Source organism: Triturus cristatus, chromosome 10, assembly GCF_964204655.1.
Source record: "Triturus cristatus chromosome 10, aTriCri1.1, whole genome shotgun sequence".
Taxonomy (NCBI): domain Eukaryota; kingdom Metazoa; phylum Chordata; class Amphibia; order Caudata; family Salamandridae; genus Triturus; species Triturus cristatus.
The window spans coordinates 1,237,031,461-1,237,050,673 of NC_140593.1; the positions used below are offsets into that span (position 1 = coordinate 1,237,031,461).

Below are 19,213 nucleotides of genomic sequence, written 5' to 3' on the forward strand. Positions count from 1 at the left end.
CCGGTGCATTTTGGATCACGAATGGCGTCTGAACTCCGAAGTGGCGCAAGGTCTCTTTCTGCAGTGGGGAGAGCCTTGGTTAGATCTATTCGCCACCGAAGAGAACGCGCAATGTCAGCAGTTCTGCGCGTTGGAATTTCCAAGGCGGCACTTGCTCGGCGACGCTTTTCGTCACGAGTGGAGTTGCGGTCTGTTGTACGCCTTTCCGCCTATACCACTTCTGCCCAGAGTGCTGAAGAAGATCAGGCACGACCGGGCCCAAGTCATCTTGGTGGCTCCGGATTGGGCACGAAGATACTGGTATCCCGAGCTACTCAGTATGTTGACCAATCCCCCGATACGTCTGCCCCTTCGGGAGGATCTTCTGTCGCAGCAGCAGGGGACGGTCCTCCACCCGAACCTGTCCAGCCTCCACCTCCATGCGTGGAGATTGAGCGGCGGCAGTTGATGCCATTTGACTTGCCTCCTGAAGTCTGTGATATCATTCTGGCAGCCAGGCGTCCCTCCTCAAAGACGGTATACGCCTGCCGGTGGAACAAATTTGTGGCATGGTGCACAGCAAAGGCTGTGGATCCCCTTTCCGCCCCTCTTTCTGAGGTTCTTCTTCTTTCTCTGGCCCGGCAGGGCTCTGCCCTGGGCACCCTGAAAGGTTATCTTGCTGCCATCTCCGCCTTCTTGCGGCTTCCTGATCAGCCTTCTCTTTTCAAGTCCCCTGTGGTTACACGCTTTCTAAAAGGCATTACTCACACGTTCCCTCCTGTCCCTTTTGTAATGCCTCAGTGGGACTTGAATCTGGTCTTGACATTCCTGATGTGCGCTCCCTTCGAGCCTCTTCACAATTGTCCTCTTCGTCTTCTGACTCTTCAGACTGCTTTTCTGGTAGCCATCACCTCGGCTAGACGGGTGAGTGAGCTCCAGGCTTTATCTTCAAAGCCTCCTTTTCTGTCTGTTCATCCGGACAAGGTTGTCCTTCGGCCTCGTCCCTCCTTTCTTCCGAAAGTAGTGACTCCATTTCATCTTGGGCAGTCTGTCACCTTGCCTACCTTCTTTCCGCCTCCGCATCCTTCCAAAGAGGAAGAGAGGCTCCACCGTCTGGACCCAAAACGTGCGCTCTCCTTTTATCTGGACCGCACAAAACAGTTCCGGGTGGACGACCAGCTTTTTGTTGGGTACGTGGGCGCTATGAAGGGGAAAGCTGTGCACAAACGGACCATCTCTCGGTGGGTCGTTTTGTGTATCAAAATTTGCTATTCTTTGGCAAAAAAGGACCCTCCTGTTGGGCTGCGCGCCCATTCTACTCGGGCCACAGCGGCTACTACTGCTTTGGGACGGGGAGTCCCTTTGCAGGACATCTGTCAGGCGGCGACGTGGGCTTCGTTACACACGTTTGCCAGGCATTATTGCCTTGACAGCCAAGTCCGGAGGGATGGCTTCTTTGGCCGTTCTGTCCTCCAGGACTTTCTGGTGTGATCTTGGTTCGCAGACCCACCACCGGGGATGGTATTGCTTGGGTATCTATTCTAAGGTGAGGAATCTAACGTGTTTCTTTCAGATGAACAAGTTACTTACCTTCGGTAACGATGTATCTGTAAGAAACATTAGTTAGTTAGATTCCTCACCGACCCACCCATCCTCCCCGTTCTGCGAACTGACATCTAGGGTTAAGGTTGTCCTTTTCAGGCCCCTAGATTTTATTTTTGGCACCAGTGTCGGTCTTTGCATGGCTCTGCGTTCCTGGCGCGGAAAGCTATGTACAAGAACTGACGTCAGCGCGCGAGGGCGGCGTCTAAGTACTCCGACGTCATTCCGGCGCACGACGCCGACGACGGACGCGGAGCCGCAGACGACGCCTAGCGACGCGCAAGGGGTATTGCTGACGAAAAATCTTCCGGATCCAGTCTGACGCCTGGGGATATTCTAAGGTGAGGAATCTAACTAACTAATGTTTCTTACAGATACATCGCTACCGAAGGTAAGTAACTTGTTCTTTACTACTCCCTAGCTGGTAAGGAGCCTCCGGAGGGTTTGAGAGCTCATTCTACCAGAGCAAAGTCTTCCACATCTGCCTTAGCTAGAGGGGTTCCAGTGGAGGATATTTGTAGGGCGGCAACTTGGGCCTCCCTCCACACCTTCGCAAAACATTATTGCTTAGACACCGAGGTGAGGAGGGACGGACACTTTGCTCGTTCCGTCCTTCAGGACTTTCTGGTGTAGAAGGGTGGACACCCTCCTCCGGGAGTGGGGACTGCTGTGGAATCTATTCACAAGGTGAGGAATCCACTGGCAGATGTATCCATCAGAAGAACAAGTTACTTACCTTCGGTAACGCTTTTTCTGGTGGATACAGTATCTGCCTGTGGATTCCTCACTGACCCACCCGCCTCCCCGTTGTCCATCCTTCTATACCGGTATTTTTGTGCCTGTAATTCTATTGATGGTTTCAAATGTGTTTATCACTGTCAAAGGCATTATGTTGATTCTTGTGTTTTATTTATTTTCCACACTGGGTGTGTTGATATGCATATTGTGTACTGTGTATACTGTGTGTGAGAAGTTGGCCTGATGTATGATGTCACTAGTTCTAGTGTACACCTTATATCAGTCCAAATACCCTTATGGTGATTGGTTGTAAAGTCAACCTTATAGACCAGCTATCCTAGTGGTAGCATGGACAAGAGCAGTCTTAGGCTAAACTCTGAATGGCATGTGAAGCCAGCTGTGATACCATATATAATCCCTTGAATACCAAATGAAAGGACACCACAACAGATATATATATAAAATAAAGTGTATTTATTCTAGTCAAACCCTCAGCACTCTTTATGAGATTAGAGGTAAGTACAACACAGTCTTATTTAAGCATACATTAAGTCACACAGGTAAGTAATACAGTTAGGCCCTAGGGGCCACGCAAACCATATACTAAGTAAGTGGTATAAGGACCACTGTCACGGAAATAGAATAGGCCTAGGCCTAGGGAATCGCTGGGGCTACACTAGCGTTAATTAGGAAGTGGGAGGCCCACGGGATTCGTGTGCAGAGTGGAAACACTCACGCGTAATGCGTAAAAGTCACTAGCAATAGTACAGTTTAGAAAACGATAGATTTAGGACACTTCCGGAGTAGCTAGGAAGTTGAGACTGGAAAACTAGACACTAGGATAGTCACTATCCTGATGAGCACCGGAGTACCCAAGTTACCTAGCCCACAGGCTGCGGGTGCATAGGGGTGAAGATGCGTCGGTTTTCGTCGTCGACTCCTATGGATGCCTGAAGAAAGATGCTGACAGGCAGTCAGTGAAGAGTGTCCGGTGGATCCCAAGGCTGGGATCAAGAAGAGAGGAGACCTGCAAGCAGAAGGGACAGAGTCAAGGTCACTAGCCAGTGACCACGTGGAACCAGGAAGGAACCAGGCGATGTCGTGAAGATTGCAGGTGAGGTGAAGCTTGTCGCTGCAGCCAGGAGGACCAGGAAGCGTCGAGGACGACCAGGACCAGGAGGCGAGCTGTCCCACGAAGGCTCTTGCTGTCGGCGGCGTCTAAGTTGGACTAGGACTCACCAAGCCTTGGCAAGCGGAACCCACGAAGAACGGAGGACTTGCTTCTGGTGCAGACCAGGAAGGACTGGGGTGCTTCTTCTTTGCAGAGAAGCGGGAGCCAGTCTGGAGGAGCCAAACCAGCGCAGAAGATTTCAGGGTGCGTCGTCACAAAGGCCACTAGCCAGCGGGCAAGCAACCGGACAGACGCGGCAAGCAGGAAAATGCAGAAGGGCCCCACGCAGGACTCGTGGAGTGTGGGGGGCTGATCTTCGGTGCAGATGGTGCTTGGGGTTGGGGCTTCTCAATCCCCGGTGCGCAACTTCGAGGGTGCCTCAGAAGCTGCGCTTTAAGTTACTAGCCACTTTTCCCAGGTAGCCGGTCCCACGTCGCTCGTCGCATCCACGGATCTCAGCTTTGCTGTGGATGTGGATCAGGGTCGGAGAAGTCTGGAAGTCAAGGCTCTGGTCGGGCTCTGCAGTCGGTTCCTCGTAGAACGTGGGCAAAGCAAAGGGTAGTCTCTTGATGGTGCCTGTTTGCACTGGGTAGCCACTCCTTGGCTACAAGGGAGATTCTTCAGTCTTCTTCTTTCGTCGAATGTCGAAGGTCCAGAGTTTCTGTTCAAGTTGCAGGTTCAGGATAATCTAAAGTCTTGAGGCCCAACTCCCACTCTTATACTAATCTGGGGGGCTGGGATACCTGCTAGGTCACGCCTTATGGGTGGGACCTGGGAGGGGGTGGTTACACCCACTTCCCTTTGTCCAGTTTCGCGCCAGAGTTTGGGCTGGAGTGCCCCAGCGCCGGTTTGAACTGGACTATGCAAGGAACACCTTGTGTGCCCCAGGCATGTCTCATTCCTTTCAGCCCACCCTGCCCCAATACACTAAAGTCTGTCTGGGGGGGTGCTAGCACCTCCCCAAGCAGGAAACCTATTGTCCAAGCCTCCCTTGCCAGGATCACTCCCAGCAGCAGGGGGTCAGACTCGTGTCTGTGGCAGCAGCATCCATTTTGTGATGCTGAGGCTTTGGTTAGAGTTAAACAGCAAAGTAGGATTTTAACATGTCTCTCCCTCTAGAAGGGAGGAATAATATCCTCATCCCCAGAAATGGGATGGGGGTATTATTCCAAAGTATTAGACACCTTACACGACATGTTTTGATAAAGCCAAACCATAGTTACCATAACCGTTTAAGATTATAAGGCACTTTAAGAGTATATGGTAGGCTATATCATAGAACAGCTATAAGGACATGGTTCCGAAAGCTGCAGACAGGCTCAGCTCATGCTAGAGCACCATCTCACATGTTACCAAGCACTCTGCCTCCAGGATTGTTAAGGCCTGCCATAGGAGTGACTGATAGGTACACATGTGTCTATATATAAGGGTAGATATAGGCATACTATATCTAAGCAAGGGGTGATTACACGACCTTGCCCCAGCTGAGTGATCAGCCAGTTGTGTCTGATTGGAAGGCCAGACCAGGGGTGGCATAATACATGCTGCAGCCCCTGGGAGGCCTAGGGTACACCTATGCCCAGGGTACCTAGGGTACACTGTACAGGGTCCAATAAGGTGATCCTTACCAATTGGTTATGTACCTAGGGTACATGGAGTCCATTTTAAAGAGAGAGCAGACAGCCTGAGACCCTGAATGGCAGGATCTCAGGCCAACTAAGTCGAAAAACCAGCTAGACACTAGGCAAAAAGTTGGGGGTAACCATAGTCAGATATCCACCTTCCTACACTGTGTATGTATATATTGCTGTCAGTCTGTCCGTGTGCCTCGAAGGCACGGAAAAAAGGGGCGGAACTGACATCACGCCGACTAGGTCTTCTTATGGAGCCGGTGACGTCCGCGGAGTTGCGAGTAGAGCCGTGTCTCTGTGACGTAGTCTTCGACCTCCATCGGCGTGGACTGCTACAAAAGTTTCCGAATGTTGCTGGCGCAGGGGATATTCACAAGGTGAGGAATCCACAGGCAGATACTGTATCCACCAGAAAAAGCGTTACCGAAGGTAAGTAACTTGTTCATCTGTAAGAGACATACATTAGTTATAGATTCCTTACTGCCCCACCCGTCCCCCACAGGACTTCTAGAGATAGGGACTCTCTTCCAGGGCCCTAGGTTTGAGCTACAGAGGTTAGTGTCTCGCATGGCTCTGCACTTCTGGCATGGAAAGTCATGTTAGAACTGACGTCAGCGTGCAAGGGCGGCGTCTAAGTAGACACCGCAACGTCATTCCAGCAACCAATACGCCGGCGACAAACGTAGAGTCGACAGACGCCACCTACCGACGCGCAGGGGTACTGCTACAGAAAGTTTCCGGATACATTGTGACGCCTGGGGGTAATTCTAAGGTAAGGAATCTATCATTAATGTGTCTCCTACAGATACATTGTTACCAAAGGTAAGTAACTTGTTCATTTGGCCTATGATCCTGATATTTCCACCTTTGACCTGGCTCTCAATGTCTCAAAATCTGGCAAATGCGGGCTCTGCAGTGGAATCTGAATTCACAATGGGGGTCGACACCAAGGGAACCTCTCCGATTCCATCCAGGTGGCAGGGAAGACTCTAAAAGATCTGCAGTGGTGGCTGCTTGACTGTAATTGGACAGGTGGTGCACCTCTCTCCCTGCCCCTCCAAGATCTAAATGCCATGAGGGATGCTTTGTTGCTGGGTTGTAGAGTTCGTCTGAGAGAGGTGGTCAGGATTTTGGTGGAGACACTCCTCCACATCAGTCTGTTGGAGTTGCAAGTGATTTGCTTGGCACTAAAAGCTTTCTTTCCATCTGTCAATAGGACAGTGTCCCATGCCATCGCCAGTACTTGAAATATAGAAGTACCTTGACAAGTCGGTACCTTTTTTTAATCACCAATATTGTGTGTTTGGCCCAAGCAAAGTAGACTTTATACTTGCAACCCTAATGTGAATTAGAAATCAGTTGCCTGGTGCTTTAACACGTATTTGGTTCAGTTTTGATGGTATCCTGCTCTTGTTCGATTTTTACATGTCTTCTGTTAATGCTCTAGGTTGTTGGGTCCATCAGCAGCTGCAGACATTCTGCAGTTGAGCAGCAGCCTTCCCTTGCAGAGTCGTGGTAGAGCTCGCCTCCTTGTTGGAAATGATGATGTTCACATCATTGCCCGCTCTGATGATGAGTTGCTGGATGACTTTTTCCATGACCAGAGTACTGCCACCAGCCAGGCCGGTTAGTGGTTGAATCTTTTAGTGATTGGTTATCTCGTGTTTGTGTGGGTGTGGGGGGGGGGGCAGCCTTAAGGTAATTGGATACTTTACCCTGATTTATGACTTAGTAAGGTCTGGAAAGGTGGGGACTTTTTCTTCTTTTGGTAATTTCTGCATATATATTTAGTTTATTTCAAAATGGTATGTGAGCTACAAGGCATTTAGAAGTTGTGGGTGCAATACGGTCTCTAGGAGTCACAAGTTATTATATGTTCAGTAATGGGTTTTTTAACAGATTGATTTTCATTTTGCTCACATGTTGTATTCCTGTAGGTACACTGTCTAGCATCCCAACTGCTCTGACTCGCTGGACCGAGGAGTGTAAGGTTCTGGATGCAGAGAGTATGCACGACTGCGTATCTGGTGAGTGCTTTTGGGGGATTCTGTTATGCTGCCTAGTGCTTTTGGATTCTAAAGGATGCTTTTCCCTTTTCCACTCTTGGTGCGAGTGGGAGGTAGGGTTGCATTATTTGTGACAGTTTCACACTCCTATATCTTCAATAATAGATTCTTGTTCAGAATCTTTAGTCCCCGTTCTTCAATGCAGGTGTCTGAACTCAAACCTCTTATGGTCTTGTGTAACTCTTGATACAAGCTTCTTTTTTAATTGACTATTATTATTATTTTTTTTTTTAAAGATTCCCTGAATGAGTAATTGACCATCTGGCTTAGAGACCTTCTGCAAGTGTGTAGAAAAACGGGGTTCTGATGCAATACCTCTAGGAAAGTGGGTTTCTGTTGCAGTAACCCCCTACCCCCAACCCACTTTTTGCCAGACAACTGATGCACTTTTTCATGGTGTGCCCAGGATCCCTACCAATCAGGTTCCCAGGGCCTGTGTTCTTTCCCACAAGACTAACCCAATTGCCAGCTCTGGCCACATGTCAGCCCCTGGTAAATGGTACCACAGGTACCCAGGGCACTGTGACCAGGGAAGACCTCTAAGGGCTGCAGCACTTATTGTGCCACCCTTAGAGGCCCTGTACCGTTACACAAACATACTACCTTTGCAGCCAGCGTGTTTTGGTGCAGAACAAAGTAAAGAGTCGACATGGCACACATCCCTGTGTGCCATGCCTACAACCCACTGCCCTGGCATAGATCAGTCACCCATCTAGCTGGGTGCCCTATGCCAGTGGTGAGGGTACAGGTGCATGAGCCCTGTACCCCTACAGTGTCTAAGTCCATTCTTAGAAATTGTAAGTGCAGTGCTGCCAATAAGAGTATGTGGTGCTGGGAGTTTGTTATTACGAACTCCACAGCACCATATTGGCTACCCTGAAAACTGAGAAGTTTGGTATCCAACTTCTCAGCCCATTAAACCCACACTGATGCCAGTGTGGGATTTAATGAAAAATGCGTACAGAGGGCATCTCAGAGATGCCCCCTGAAAAACGACTAGCCTCTGATGGGTTCCTTGACTGGTACACATCAGCCTGCCACCATGTGACATGTTTCTGGACCCCTAGGGTGGGAGCCTACGCTCCCTGAGCCCAGAAGCAAAGCCGTTCCTGGGCGAGGTGTTCACACCTCCCCCAGGCCAGGAAGAGCGATCTGTGGCAGGGGAGCTTCAAAGGCCTGGCAACCTTTGTATTGCGACCCCAGCCTTTCCTGCTAGCAGGAGCAGGCCCCCTTCCTGTCTTCCCTCCCTTTCGGCAGGAAGATGGGCTGGAAAAACTAGCCAGCCCAGGAGGTGTGCCCACCTCTGCCAACTCCACCCCTCATGTGGGGGAGGCGAGGTGAAGCTCACTCTCCAGTGCTCGCCATCTTGCAGATGGCAGGCACTCCCCTATCAGGATTAGCAATTGTGTCCACACCCCCACATGGAGTGAGCACACCATGGGTGTAGTCACCGTAAGGTCAGCAGCCCACTGGCTACTGACCTCTAAAACGCCCACTAAATACAGTATTTAGGGGGCAGCCCTGAACCAAGAAGGCAGATTCCCGCAACCTAAGAAGAAAAAGCACAAAAGAAGACGTCCAGCAGAGGAGACTGTAGAGAACAACTGACTTGGCCCCAGCCCTACCGGCCCGTCTGCAGTTTCCAGAGATCCTGCGCCAAAATTTGTCTTGTCCTGCAGCTAGCGACCTCCAGAACCCCTGGGAGGACTGACTGCCTTCAACAAAGACCGGACCTCCTGTGAACAGGAGCCTGTGAAAAAGTGCCATCTTTCTTGCATGGTATGCCCCCACTTTTTGCTGAATGTACTTTGACTGAGTGTACCCTGGACTCCTGCCAATTAGGTGCCCAGGGCCTATGTTCCTTCCCTAAAACCTAAAATTCAAATTAGCAAACCCTGGCTACATGTCAGCCCCTGGTAAATGGTACCATAGGTACCCAGGGCCTTGTGACCAGGGAAGGCCTCTAAGGGCTGCAGCACTATTTGTGCCACCCTTAGAGGCCCTTTACCCTAACACACACACACTGCCCTTGCAGGCTGAGTGGGTACAGGACAAAACCAAGAGTCGACATGGCACACAACCCTGTGTGCAAAGCCCACAACCTACACTGCCCTGGCATACATCAGCCACCCCTCTAGCTGGGTGCCCTATGCCAGTGTTGTGGGCCCAGGAGCAGGAGCCCTGTGCCCCTACAGTACCCAGGTCCATTCCTGGCCACTGTAAGTGCAGTGCTGCCATTTAAGAGTACATGGTGCTGAGAGCTCGTCATACACGAACTCCACAGCACCATAATGACAACACTGAAGACTGAGAAGTTTGGTATCAAACTTCTCAGCACATTAAACCCGCACTAATGCCAGTGTGGGATTTAATGTACAAAGCACTACAGAGGGTATCTTAGAGATGCCCCCTGAAACCTAACCTACAATCCACGTCTTGTCTGAGAGGCTGCCTAGGCTGCCACACAGCAGACATGTTGCTAGACCCCTGGGTGGAGAGCCCCCGCTCTCCTGGGCCTGCAACAATGCACATCCTGGGCAAGGTGCTGGGTCTCCTCCCCCAGGATGGGCAGAGGGAAGCTTCAAAGGCATGCCGCCTTTGTGAGCTTCTCCAGGCCACTTGCTGTACTCAGCAACTGGCCCCCACCTGTTCTGACCCCCACTCTGGCGGGAAGACTGGCCGGAAACTCCAAGTAAGGACAGGGGATGTGCCAGCCCTGCTAACCCCACCCCTCAGGTGGGGGAGGCGAAGCACATCTCCGGGCTCGCGCCATCTTGAAGATGGGGAGCCCTACCCAATCAGGACTAGGCCACTGCCCCCCCTTCCACAGGAGAGGGGCAGGATAGGGGGGTGTACCCACCCCAGGGACCCAGTGGTCCCTCCCCTTTACCTACCTGTAACGCCCATAAATTTAGTATTTAGGGGCATCCTGAACCTTCCTTCCTCAGATTCCAGACTCTCAACTAGCAAAGAAGAACAAGAAGAAAGAAGACCTGCAGTGCAGCTGCTAAGAAGATGAAGACACCAACTGCTTTGGCCCCAGCCCAGCGGGCTGTCGACCCTCGAACCTGCTCCTGCTAAATCCCGGCACCTCTTGTGGCCAGCAACCTTACAAACCCCGGAGGACATGGCTACCTTGTGACTCTAAGCACCTGGGACTCCCACGAGCAGTGGCTCTGCTCAAAGCAAGTTTCTAACCCCTGGCATCAGCCCGGAACCGTGAACCCTGCACCCGCCAAGCCTGGCCTGTGCCGGAGTGAACAAAGACCCCGAGGACATCCCCCCCCCGGCGACTGTGACCCCGAATCCGGGACCCAAGGACCCACCTCTACGCTCCTGACGACGCCTGCAGCCTCAGAGCCAGGGACCCCCCAACCGCGATCAACACAGGTTAAGATTTCCCGACATCAAAGGGCACCCCTGCACCTGGCGTCCAGCGGCCCCCTGTGCCTGACTCCTGGGTACCTACCTATCCTACAACTTACCTCTCAAAGTGGTGGTGGCACCTGAAGAATCTTCTTCCCCAAGCCTGCAGCCTTTGTTCGTCCTGGAGCTTTCCCATTAAAATCCATTGAGCGCTGGAAGGCTCAAAAGCACCCTGCACCCAGCCGCCCGAGTGGCCATGGCAGTGCAACGTCTACTCCTACCTACTTCCCCATTTGCCCTGAGCAAGAGACCAGGAGCCCAGCTCCCACAGCAGTGTGGCCTGCTAGTCAGCAGCCACCAACCAAGGCCCCCTTGCCTCCCATAGGATAACATTGGGCCTAACTCACTTTGCACCCGGCTGCCCCTGTGCCGCTGAGGGTGTAACAACTGTACTTACCTGACCCTGGGAGACCTCTGAGTCTGTGCCCAGAACCTTCACACTGCCAGTCGAGTACTTGCCCAAAAGCTGATAATTCACTTTTCTTCCATAGGGTAACATTGACTGGTGTCACTTGGAAATTCTTCTAAGTGTCGAGTTTTGAAACTTTAAAATATTCATCTAAAATCAGCAGAGTTACGAAAACGAATTTACTCACCTGCTATCAGGAAATGAAATTAAATGAGTGTTTCTTATATAGCGCATGGCTACCCGGAAGCATCCCAGCGCTGCGGAGGGTGGCTAGAGGGGAGGATGCAATCACAGGAATAGCCATGTCTTCAGGTGTTTGCGGAATGTCAGAAGGTTGGGTTCCTTACGGATGGAGAGAGGGAAGGAGTTCCAGAGCTTAGAGGCGTTCTATGAGAAGAGGCGTCCGCCTGTCCGTGCCTTCTTGATTCTGGGGGTGTCGGTCAGATACAGATCATCTGAGCGCAGATTTCTGGTGGCTTTGTATGGTTTGATCAGGTTCTTAATGATCTGGGGACTCTTGCCCTGCAGGTTTTTGTGTGTAATGCACAGGGCTTTGAAATGTATTCTCTCCTGTATCGGGAGCCAATGAAGTGAATTTTAGAGCGGGCTTGGCGGAGCAGCGTTTTTTAGTGTTCGTGAGAAGTCTTGGCGACAAGTTTTGGACCACGTGGAGCTTAGCAATGACCGATATGGGGGCGCCCAGGTACAGGGCATTGCTGTAGTCCAGTCGGGAGAGGATAAGCGCCTGAATCAGGAGCTTTCTTGAGTGGCCAGGTAGGAGGGGCAGTATTTTACGTGTCGTTCAAAGCAGACCATAGCAGGTAGCAGCGGTTTTCCTAGCTTGGGTTTTGAAGGTGAGATCGTGGTCGAGCCAGATGCCCAGGCTTTTTATTTCTTTTTTGGAGGTAGGGGCGGGTCCCATGCAGGTTGGCCACAGAGTGTTGGGGTTGAAAGTTGGTTGGTTTCCCAGCAGCATGAGCTCTGTCTTTTCGCCGTTGAGTTTAAGGTGTGATGCCCTCATCCATCTAGCTACTTATTTGAGGCAGGTGCACAGATTCACCGAGGACCGTTACGACTGATTGAGTGACCCGATTAGTTGGGTGTCATCTGTGTAAGTGACTATTTTGACTCCGAAGGGGGTTACTATCTCAGCCAGAGGGGACATGTACACATTGAAAAGTGTGGGGCTCAGAGAGGAGCCCTGGGGAACCCCACATTGAAGCGGCACTGGTGGGATCGAGTGTTACCTTCGAACACCTGGAAGGTTCTTTCTTCCAGAAATGATTTCAGCCATGCTAGGGCCGTGCCCATTACTCCTACATTTTCGAGACGGTGTACCAGCGTGCAGTGGTTCACCGTGTCAAAGGCTGCGCTTAGGTCCAAGAGGATGATGGCTGAGGATCCTCCGGAGTCTAAAATCTTTCTGGCCTCCTCCACTACCGCTATCAGCGCGGTCTCCGTGCCCTGGCCAGGGCAGAAGTCAGTTTGAGAGGAGTGGAGCCGTCCAGAGGACTCGGTGTGCCGAGAGCAGCCGATTGACGTACTTCTCTGCAACCTTACTGACTCCAGGGAGTAGGGAGATGGGGCGGTAGTTGCCCATCTCTGTGGGATCTAGGTGTTTTTTTTTTTAGTAATGCTTTTACCATGGCTTTTTTCCATTCCTGTTGGGCTAGTCCCTGTGTTAAAGAGGCATTGATGGGGGGGGGGGGGGGCGATGATGGTTGGTGTTACTAACTTCAGGATGTTGAGTGGAGCGGCGTCGAGCGGGGTACCGCTCTTGATTGAGTCTGGGGGGGGAGGAGTTCATCTGTGAGTGGATCAAATGATTCTAGGCGATGGGCGGCATCCTGAGGTACTGATGTGTGGTGTTCATTATTATTAAGTGGGAGGTGTTTGAGGATTTTTTGAATTGTGGTATAGAAGAAGCCTGCTAATTCATCGCATCACTGGCCAGATGGGTCGTGGGTTGGTGGAGGAACAGGAACTTTCACGAGTTTTTTTTACAATGCGGAAGGTTTCTCTGGAGGAGTTGGATGAGGATATGATTTTTTCCTCATAGTATGCAGCTTGGGTTTTTAGTGCCGCTTTGTAAGAGGCAATGGATGACCTATATTCAGATTTTTTAATCACTGGCAAAGTCTTTCCTCCATGATCTTTCGAGCTTTTTGCATTGTTGTTTTAACTTTCGAAGTTCTGGGGTGAACCAGGGGGATTTATTCGGTCCGCTTTTGTTTTGTATGTTTTTTTTGATAGTACTAAGTCCAGCGTATTCTCGATCCATGGGGAAAACTTTTTATTTGCTGCTGAGGGGTCTGGGTCATGGATGGGTTCGGTTGATTCTAGTGCGCGCGTCCAGTCTTCTATGATCAGTTTTGGCCAGGGGCGAGCTTGGATGCAAGGTGCTGGCGAAGGGGGGGGCCTGTAATGAGTGGTTGCCAGAGAAGCGGAACTAAAAAATGGTCTGACCAAGGGAGGGGGGTGGGTTCCCTACATTCTAATTGTTATATTGGAGAAAATTGGGTCGAGGAGGTGACCTTTGATGTGTGTGGCTTGGTGGTGTGAGAAGTTGGCCTGATGTATGATGGCACTAGTTCTAGTGTACACCTTATATCAGTCCAAACAACCCTTATGGTGATTGGTTGTAAAGTCAACCTCATAGACCAGCTATCCTAGTGGTAGCATGGACAAGAGCAGTCTTAGGCTAAACTCTGAATGGCATGTGAAGCCAGCTGTGATGCCATATATAATCCCATGAATACCAAATGAAAGGACACCACAACAGATATATATATATAAAATAAAGTGTATTTATTCTAGTCAAACCCTCAGCACTCTTTATGAGATTCGAGGTAAGTACAGCACAGTCTTATTCAAGCATACATTAAGTCACACAGGTAAGTAATACAGTTAGGCCCTAGGGGCCATGCAAACCATATACTAAAGAAGTGGTACAAGGACCACTGTCACGGAAATAGAATAGGCCTAGGCCATCGCTGGGGCTACACTACCAACAGTTAGGAAGTGGGAGGCCCATGGGATTCAGGTGCAGAGTGGAAACACTCACGCGTAATGCGTATAATCGAGAGAAATAGTACAGTTCTGAAATAAGCAGTTTTAGGACACTTCTGAAGCAACTAGGAAGTCGAGACTCGGAAACTAGACCCTAGGATAGTCACTACCCTTGTGAGCACCGAAGTACCCAAGTTACCTAGCCCACAGGCTGCGGGTGCATAGGTGTGAACTTGTGTCGGGTTTCGTCGTGAACTTCTATGGATGCCTGAAGGAAAGTTGCTGACAGGCGGTCAGTGCAGAGTGTCCCGTGGATCCCAAGGCCGGGATCAAGAAGGAAGGGTACCTGCAAGCAGAAGGGACAGAGTCAAGGTCACTAGCCAGTGACCACGTGGAACCAGGAAGGAACCAGGCAATGTCGTGAAGATTGCAGGTGAAGGGTGAAGCTTGTCGCTGCAGCCACGGGTACCAGGAGACGTCGAGGAGGACCAGGAGGCAAGCTGTCCCACGAAGGCTCTTGCTGTCGGCGGCGTCTAAGTCGAACTAGGACTCACCAAGCCTTGGCAAGCGGAACCCACGAAGAACGGAGGACTTGCTTCTGGTGCAGACCAGGAAGGTCTGGGGTGCTTCTCTTTTGCAAAGAAGCGGGAGCCAGTCTGGAGGAGCCAAACCAGCAGTGAAGATTTAAAGGTGTGTCGTCACAAAGGCCGCTAGCCAACGGGCAAGCAACCGGACAGACGCGGCAAGCAGGAAAATGCAGAAGGGCCCCACGCAGGACTCGTGGAGTGTGGGGGGCTGATCTTCGGTGCAGATGCTGCTTGGGGTTGGGGCTTCTCAATCCCCGGTGCACAACTTCGAGGGTACCTCAGAAGCTGCGCTGGAAGATACTCGCCACTTTTCCCAGGTAGCCGGTCCCACGTCTCGTCGCCTCCACGGATCTCAGCTCGGCTGTGGATGTGGATCAGGGTCGGAGAAGTCTGGAAGTCAAGGCTCTGGTTGGGCTCTGCAGTCGGTCCCTCGTAGAACTTCAGCAAAGCAAAGGGTAGTCTCTTGATGGTGCCTGTTTGCACAGGGTAGCCACTCCTTGGCCACAAGGGAGATTCTTCAGTCTTCTTCTTTCGTCGAATGTCGAAGGTCCAGAGTTTCTGTTCAAGTTGCAGGTTCAGGATAATCTAATCTCCTGGGGCCCAGCTACCACTCTTATACTAATCTGGGGGGCTGGGTTGCCTGCTAGGTCACGCCTTATGGGTGGGACCTGGGAGGGGGGTGGTTACACCCCCTTCCCTTTGTCCAGTTTCGCGCCAGGACTGGGGCTGGAGTGCCCCAGCACCGGTTTGAACTGGACTATGCATGGGACACCTTGTGTGCCCCAGGCAGTGTCTCGTTTCTTTCATCCCTCCCTGCCCCAATACTCTAAGGCCTGTCTGGGGTGGTGCTCGCACCTCCCAAGGCAGGAAACCTATTGTCCAAGCCTCCCGTGCCGGGATCACTCCCAGCAGCAGGAGGTCAGACTTGTGTCGTGGCAGCAGCATCCATTTTGTGATGCTGAGGCTTTGGTTAGAGTTAAACAGCAAAGTAGGATTTTAACATGTCTCTCCCTCTAGAAGGGAGGAATAATATCCTCATCCCCAGAAATGGGATGGGGGTATTATTCCAAAGTGTTAGACACCTTACACGACATGTTTTGATAAAGCCAAACCATAGTTACCATAACCGTTTAAGATTATAAGGCACTTTAAGAGTATATGGTAGGCTATATCAAAGACCAGCTATAAGGACATGGTTCTGAAAGCTGCAGACAGGCTCAGCTCATGCTAGAGCACCATCTCACATGTTACCAAGCACTCTGCCTCCAGGATTGTTAAGGCCTGCCATAGGAGTGGCTGATAGGTACACATGTGCCTGTTTTAAGGGTAGATATAGGTATACTATATCTAAGCAAGGGGTGATTACACGACCTTGCCCCAGCTGAGGGATCAGCCAGTTGTGTCTGATTGGAAGGCCAGACCAGGGGTGGCATAATTCATGCTGCAGCCCCTGGGAGGCCTAGGGTACACCTATGCCCTGGGTACCTAGGGTACACTGTACAGGGTCCAATAAGGTGATCCTTACCAATTGTGTATGTACCTAGGGTACATGGAGTCCATTTTAAAGAGAGAGCAGACAGCCTGAGACCCTGAATGGCAGGATCTCAGGCCAACTAAGTCGAAAAACCAGCTAGACACTAGGCAAAAAGTTGGGGGTAACCATAGTCGGATATCTACCTTCCTACAGGAGGATCTTAAGGTGTAGCTGGTAGGCTGCGAGATCCTGTGTAAGGTCGTCAGCCGTTGTAGCTAGCGGGTTCTCAAAATGGAGATTGAAATCTCCGAGAAGATTGAGGTGAGACACTGGCCAGGGAGAAGACAGATTCCAGTAGAGAGGTGCCTAATTGGCCCTGTGCTCCTGGGGGGCGGTATATGAGGATGCCAGAAAAAGAAAGTGAGGGAGTAAATTCAATGATGAAGTGCGTGTTTTCACAGTCTAGGAGGGGGCTATCCAGGATGCGGCAGATTAAGTGATCTTTATAGATGATTGCAATCCCGCCGCCCTTGCTGCTTGTTCTATCTAGGCGCTGAATCAGGTATCCAGGAGGTAGAGCCTGAACAACATCAGGGTCTGAGCTTGGGGATAGCCAGGTTTCCGTGAGGAGAGATCCCAGTGCTGGACCTTGGTGCCCAGCACTGACCCTGTAAAATAATTACAACCGTACTTACCTATATCTTGATTTTCCTTCCATAGAATAACATTGCCTGATTTTCACCAGAAATTCTTCTGTTGATTTTGCAAACTTACAAATATTCGTTAAAAATCGCCTGTATAACAAAAAAACATTCTTTCAACTGGTTACAGGAGGTACAGTAGTGCTGGATCCAGGATCCAACACTGAGTTAGAAAAAGTAACCATAGCCCCACTTACCTGCTAAGTGAATTTCCTCCCATAGGATAACATTGGTGATTCTATGTGAAAAAGTTTCCAAGTGTCAACTTTTAAAATACAATAATATTCCTTAAAAATCACAATTGTAACCAAAACGTTTTTACTCAACTGTTTACAGGGAATGTCCAAGGACTGAATCTAGGATCCAGTCCTGTGGTTAGAAAAGTAATCCAAAAAGTAATCCAAAAAGTAATCAATTGTATTTAACTAGAAATTCCCATTGAGCTCAATGTTGTATTGTGTTGCCTATTGCAACAAACTGTAACTATTGCATTCAAAATTCAATTGCCTTTTGCAAAGTATTTAACTAAAGCATCTCATTCTGAGAAAGTATATTTTGATACCCATTGGTTCTAAAATAAAACTATATATTTTTATACAAAACCATTGGCCTAGAGTTCAGGTATTGAGTGTGTGAGACCATTTGCTGACTGAGTGTGTGCAACAAATGCTTTACACTGTCCTCTGATACTGCCTCACTGCTCGACCAAGCTACCACTTTAGAGAGTAAGGTTATATCTAACTTTAGCCTCTGCCAAACCTCTGGGGACTGTGGACGCTGTGCATACTGTACCTATTTGGGAACAGTATATACAGAGCCACTTTCTTACAAGTGGGACCTGAAGTTCCAGTGGACGCAGCATCGGGGGAACCTGTCCGACTACGTCCAGATCTCAGAGGGCACTGCACAGGACTTGCAGTGGTGGCTCACGAACTAGCGTTGGGTCAGCAGCAGATCCCTCTCCCTTCCCCAACCGGATCACAGTAGTGACGGACGCGTCCCTCCTGGGATGGGGCGGCCACATGGTAGAGGCGGAGATCAGAGGCCTCTGGTCTCCGGCGGAGTCCAAGCTCCATATCAAACTTTTGGTGCTCAGGGCGATCCTACTTGCACTCCAAGCATTCCTTCCCTCTGTCAAGGGGAGAGTAGTGCAGGTGTTCACAGACAACACCACCACCAGGTAGTAATGCAACAAACAGTGCTGGGTGGGGTCGTGGACCCTATGTCAAGAGGCTCTTCGTCTCTGGACGTGGCTGGAACGTCAAGGCATTTCCTTGGTGGTTCAACACCTGGTAGGTTCACTGAACGCCAGGGTGGACGAACTCAGCCGACGGTGCATGTTGGATCACAAATGGCGTTGTCACTCTGAGGTGGTGCAAGGTCTCTTTCAGCAGTGGGGAGAACCTTAGTTAGATCTATTCGCCACTGAAAAGAACACGCAATGTCAGCAGTTCTGCGCGTTGGAATTTCCAAGGCGGCACTCACTATGCGACGCTTTTCTTCGTGAGTGGAGTTGCGGACTGTTGAACGCCTTTCCACCTATACCACTTCTGCCCAGAGTGCCGAAGATCAGGCACGACCGGGCCCTAAGTCATTCTTGTGGCACCGGACTGGGCTGGAAGAGTTTTGTGTCCCGAGCTACTCAGTATGAGCGTGGATCCCCCGATCCGACTGCCTCTTCGGGAGGATCTCATGTCGCAGCAACAGGGGACGGTCCTCCACCCGAACCAGTCCAGCCTCCACCTCCTTGCGTGGAGATTGAGTGGCGACAGCTGATTCCATTTGACTTGCCTCCCGAAGTCTGCAATGTGATTCTGGCAGCCAGGTGTCCCTCCCCTAAAACGGTATATGCCTGTTGGTGGAAAAAATGTGTGGCATGGTGCCCAGCAAAATCTGTTGATCCTCTTGCTGCCCCTCTTTCTGAGGTCCTATTGCTCCTCCTTTCTTTGGCCCAGCAGGGTTCTGCTTTGGGCACTATCAAGGGCTACCTCTCTGCTCTTTCAGCCTTTCTTAAGTTGCCTGATCAACCCTCTCTTTTCATGTCCCCGGTTGTCAATAGATTTCTCAAAGGCATTACTCACCTTTTCCCTCCTATTCCTTTTGTGATGCCTCAATGGGACTTGAACCTGATTCTCACATATCTGATGTGCACTCCATTTGAGCCTCTTCATAACTGTCCTTTGCGGTTATTGACTTTGAAAACTGTCTTCCTGGTGGCCATCACCTCTGCTCGGCGGGTGAGTGAGCTCCAGGCTCTTTCCTGCAAACCTCCTTTCCTGGCGATTCATCCAGACAAGGTTGTGCTTCGACCGCGTCCTTCCTTTCTACCTAAAGTAGTCTCTGCCTTTCATCTCTGGCAAACTGTAACTCTGCCCACTTTCTTTCCGCCTCCACACCCTTCAAGAGAAGAGGAGAGGCTC

At 50.6% G+C, this 19,213-nt stretch overlaps 1 protein-coding gene across 5 annotated transcripts in view; it reads left to right on the top strand.

Moving 5' to 3' along the window:
- HUWE1 (HECT, UBA and WWE domain containing E3 ubiquitin protein ligase 1) overlaps positions 1–19,213 on the top strand; it is a 1,878,220-nt gene that overhangs the window by 1,248,374 nt on the left and 610,633 nt on the right. For all 5 annotated transcript variants that reach the window (XM_085629865.1, XM_085629862.1, XM_085629866.1 and 2 more), the window contains 2 exons: positions 6,569–6,747; positions 7,059–7,148. In XM_085629865.1, coding sequence (XP_085485991.1) covers positions 6,569–6,747; positions 7,059–7,148 — 269 coding nt within the window. The remainder of the gene's footprint in view (positions 1–6,568; positions 6,748–7,058; positions 7,149–19,213) is intronic.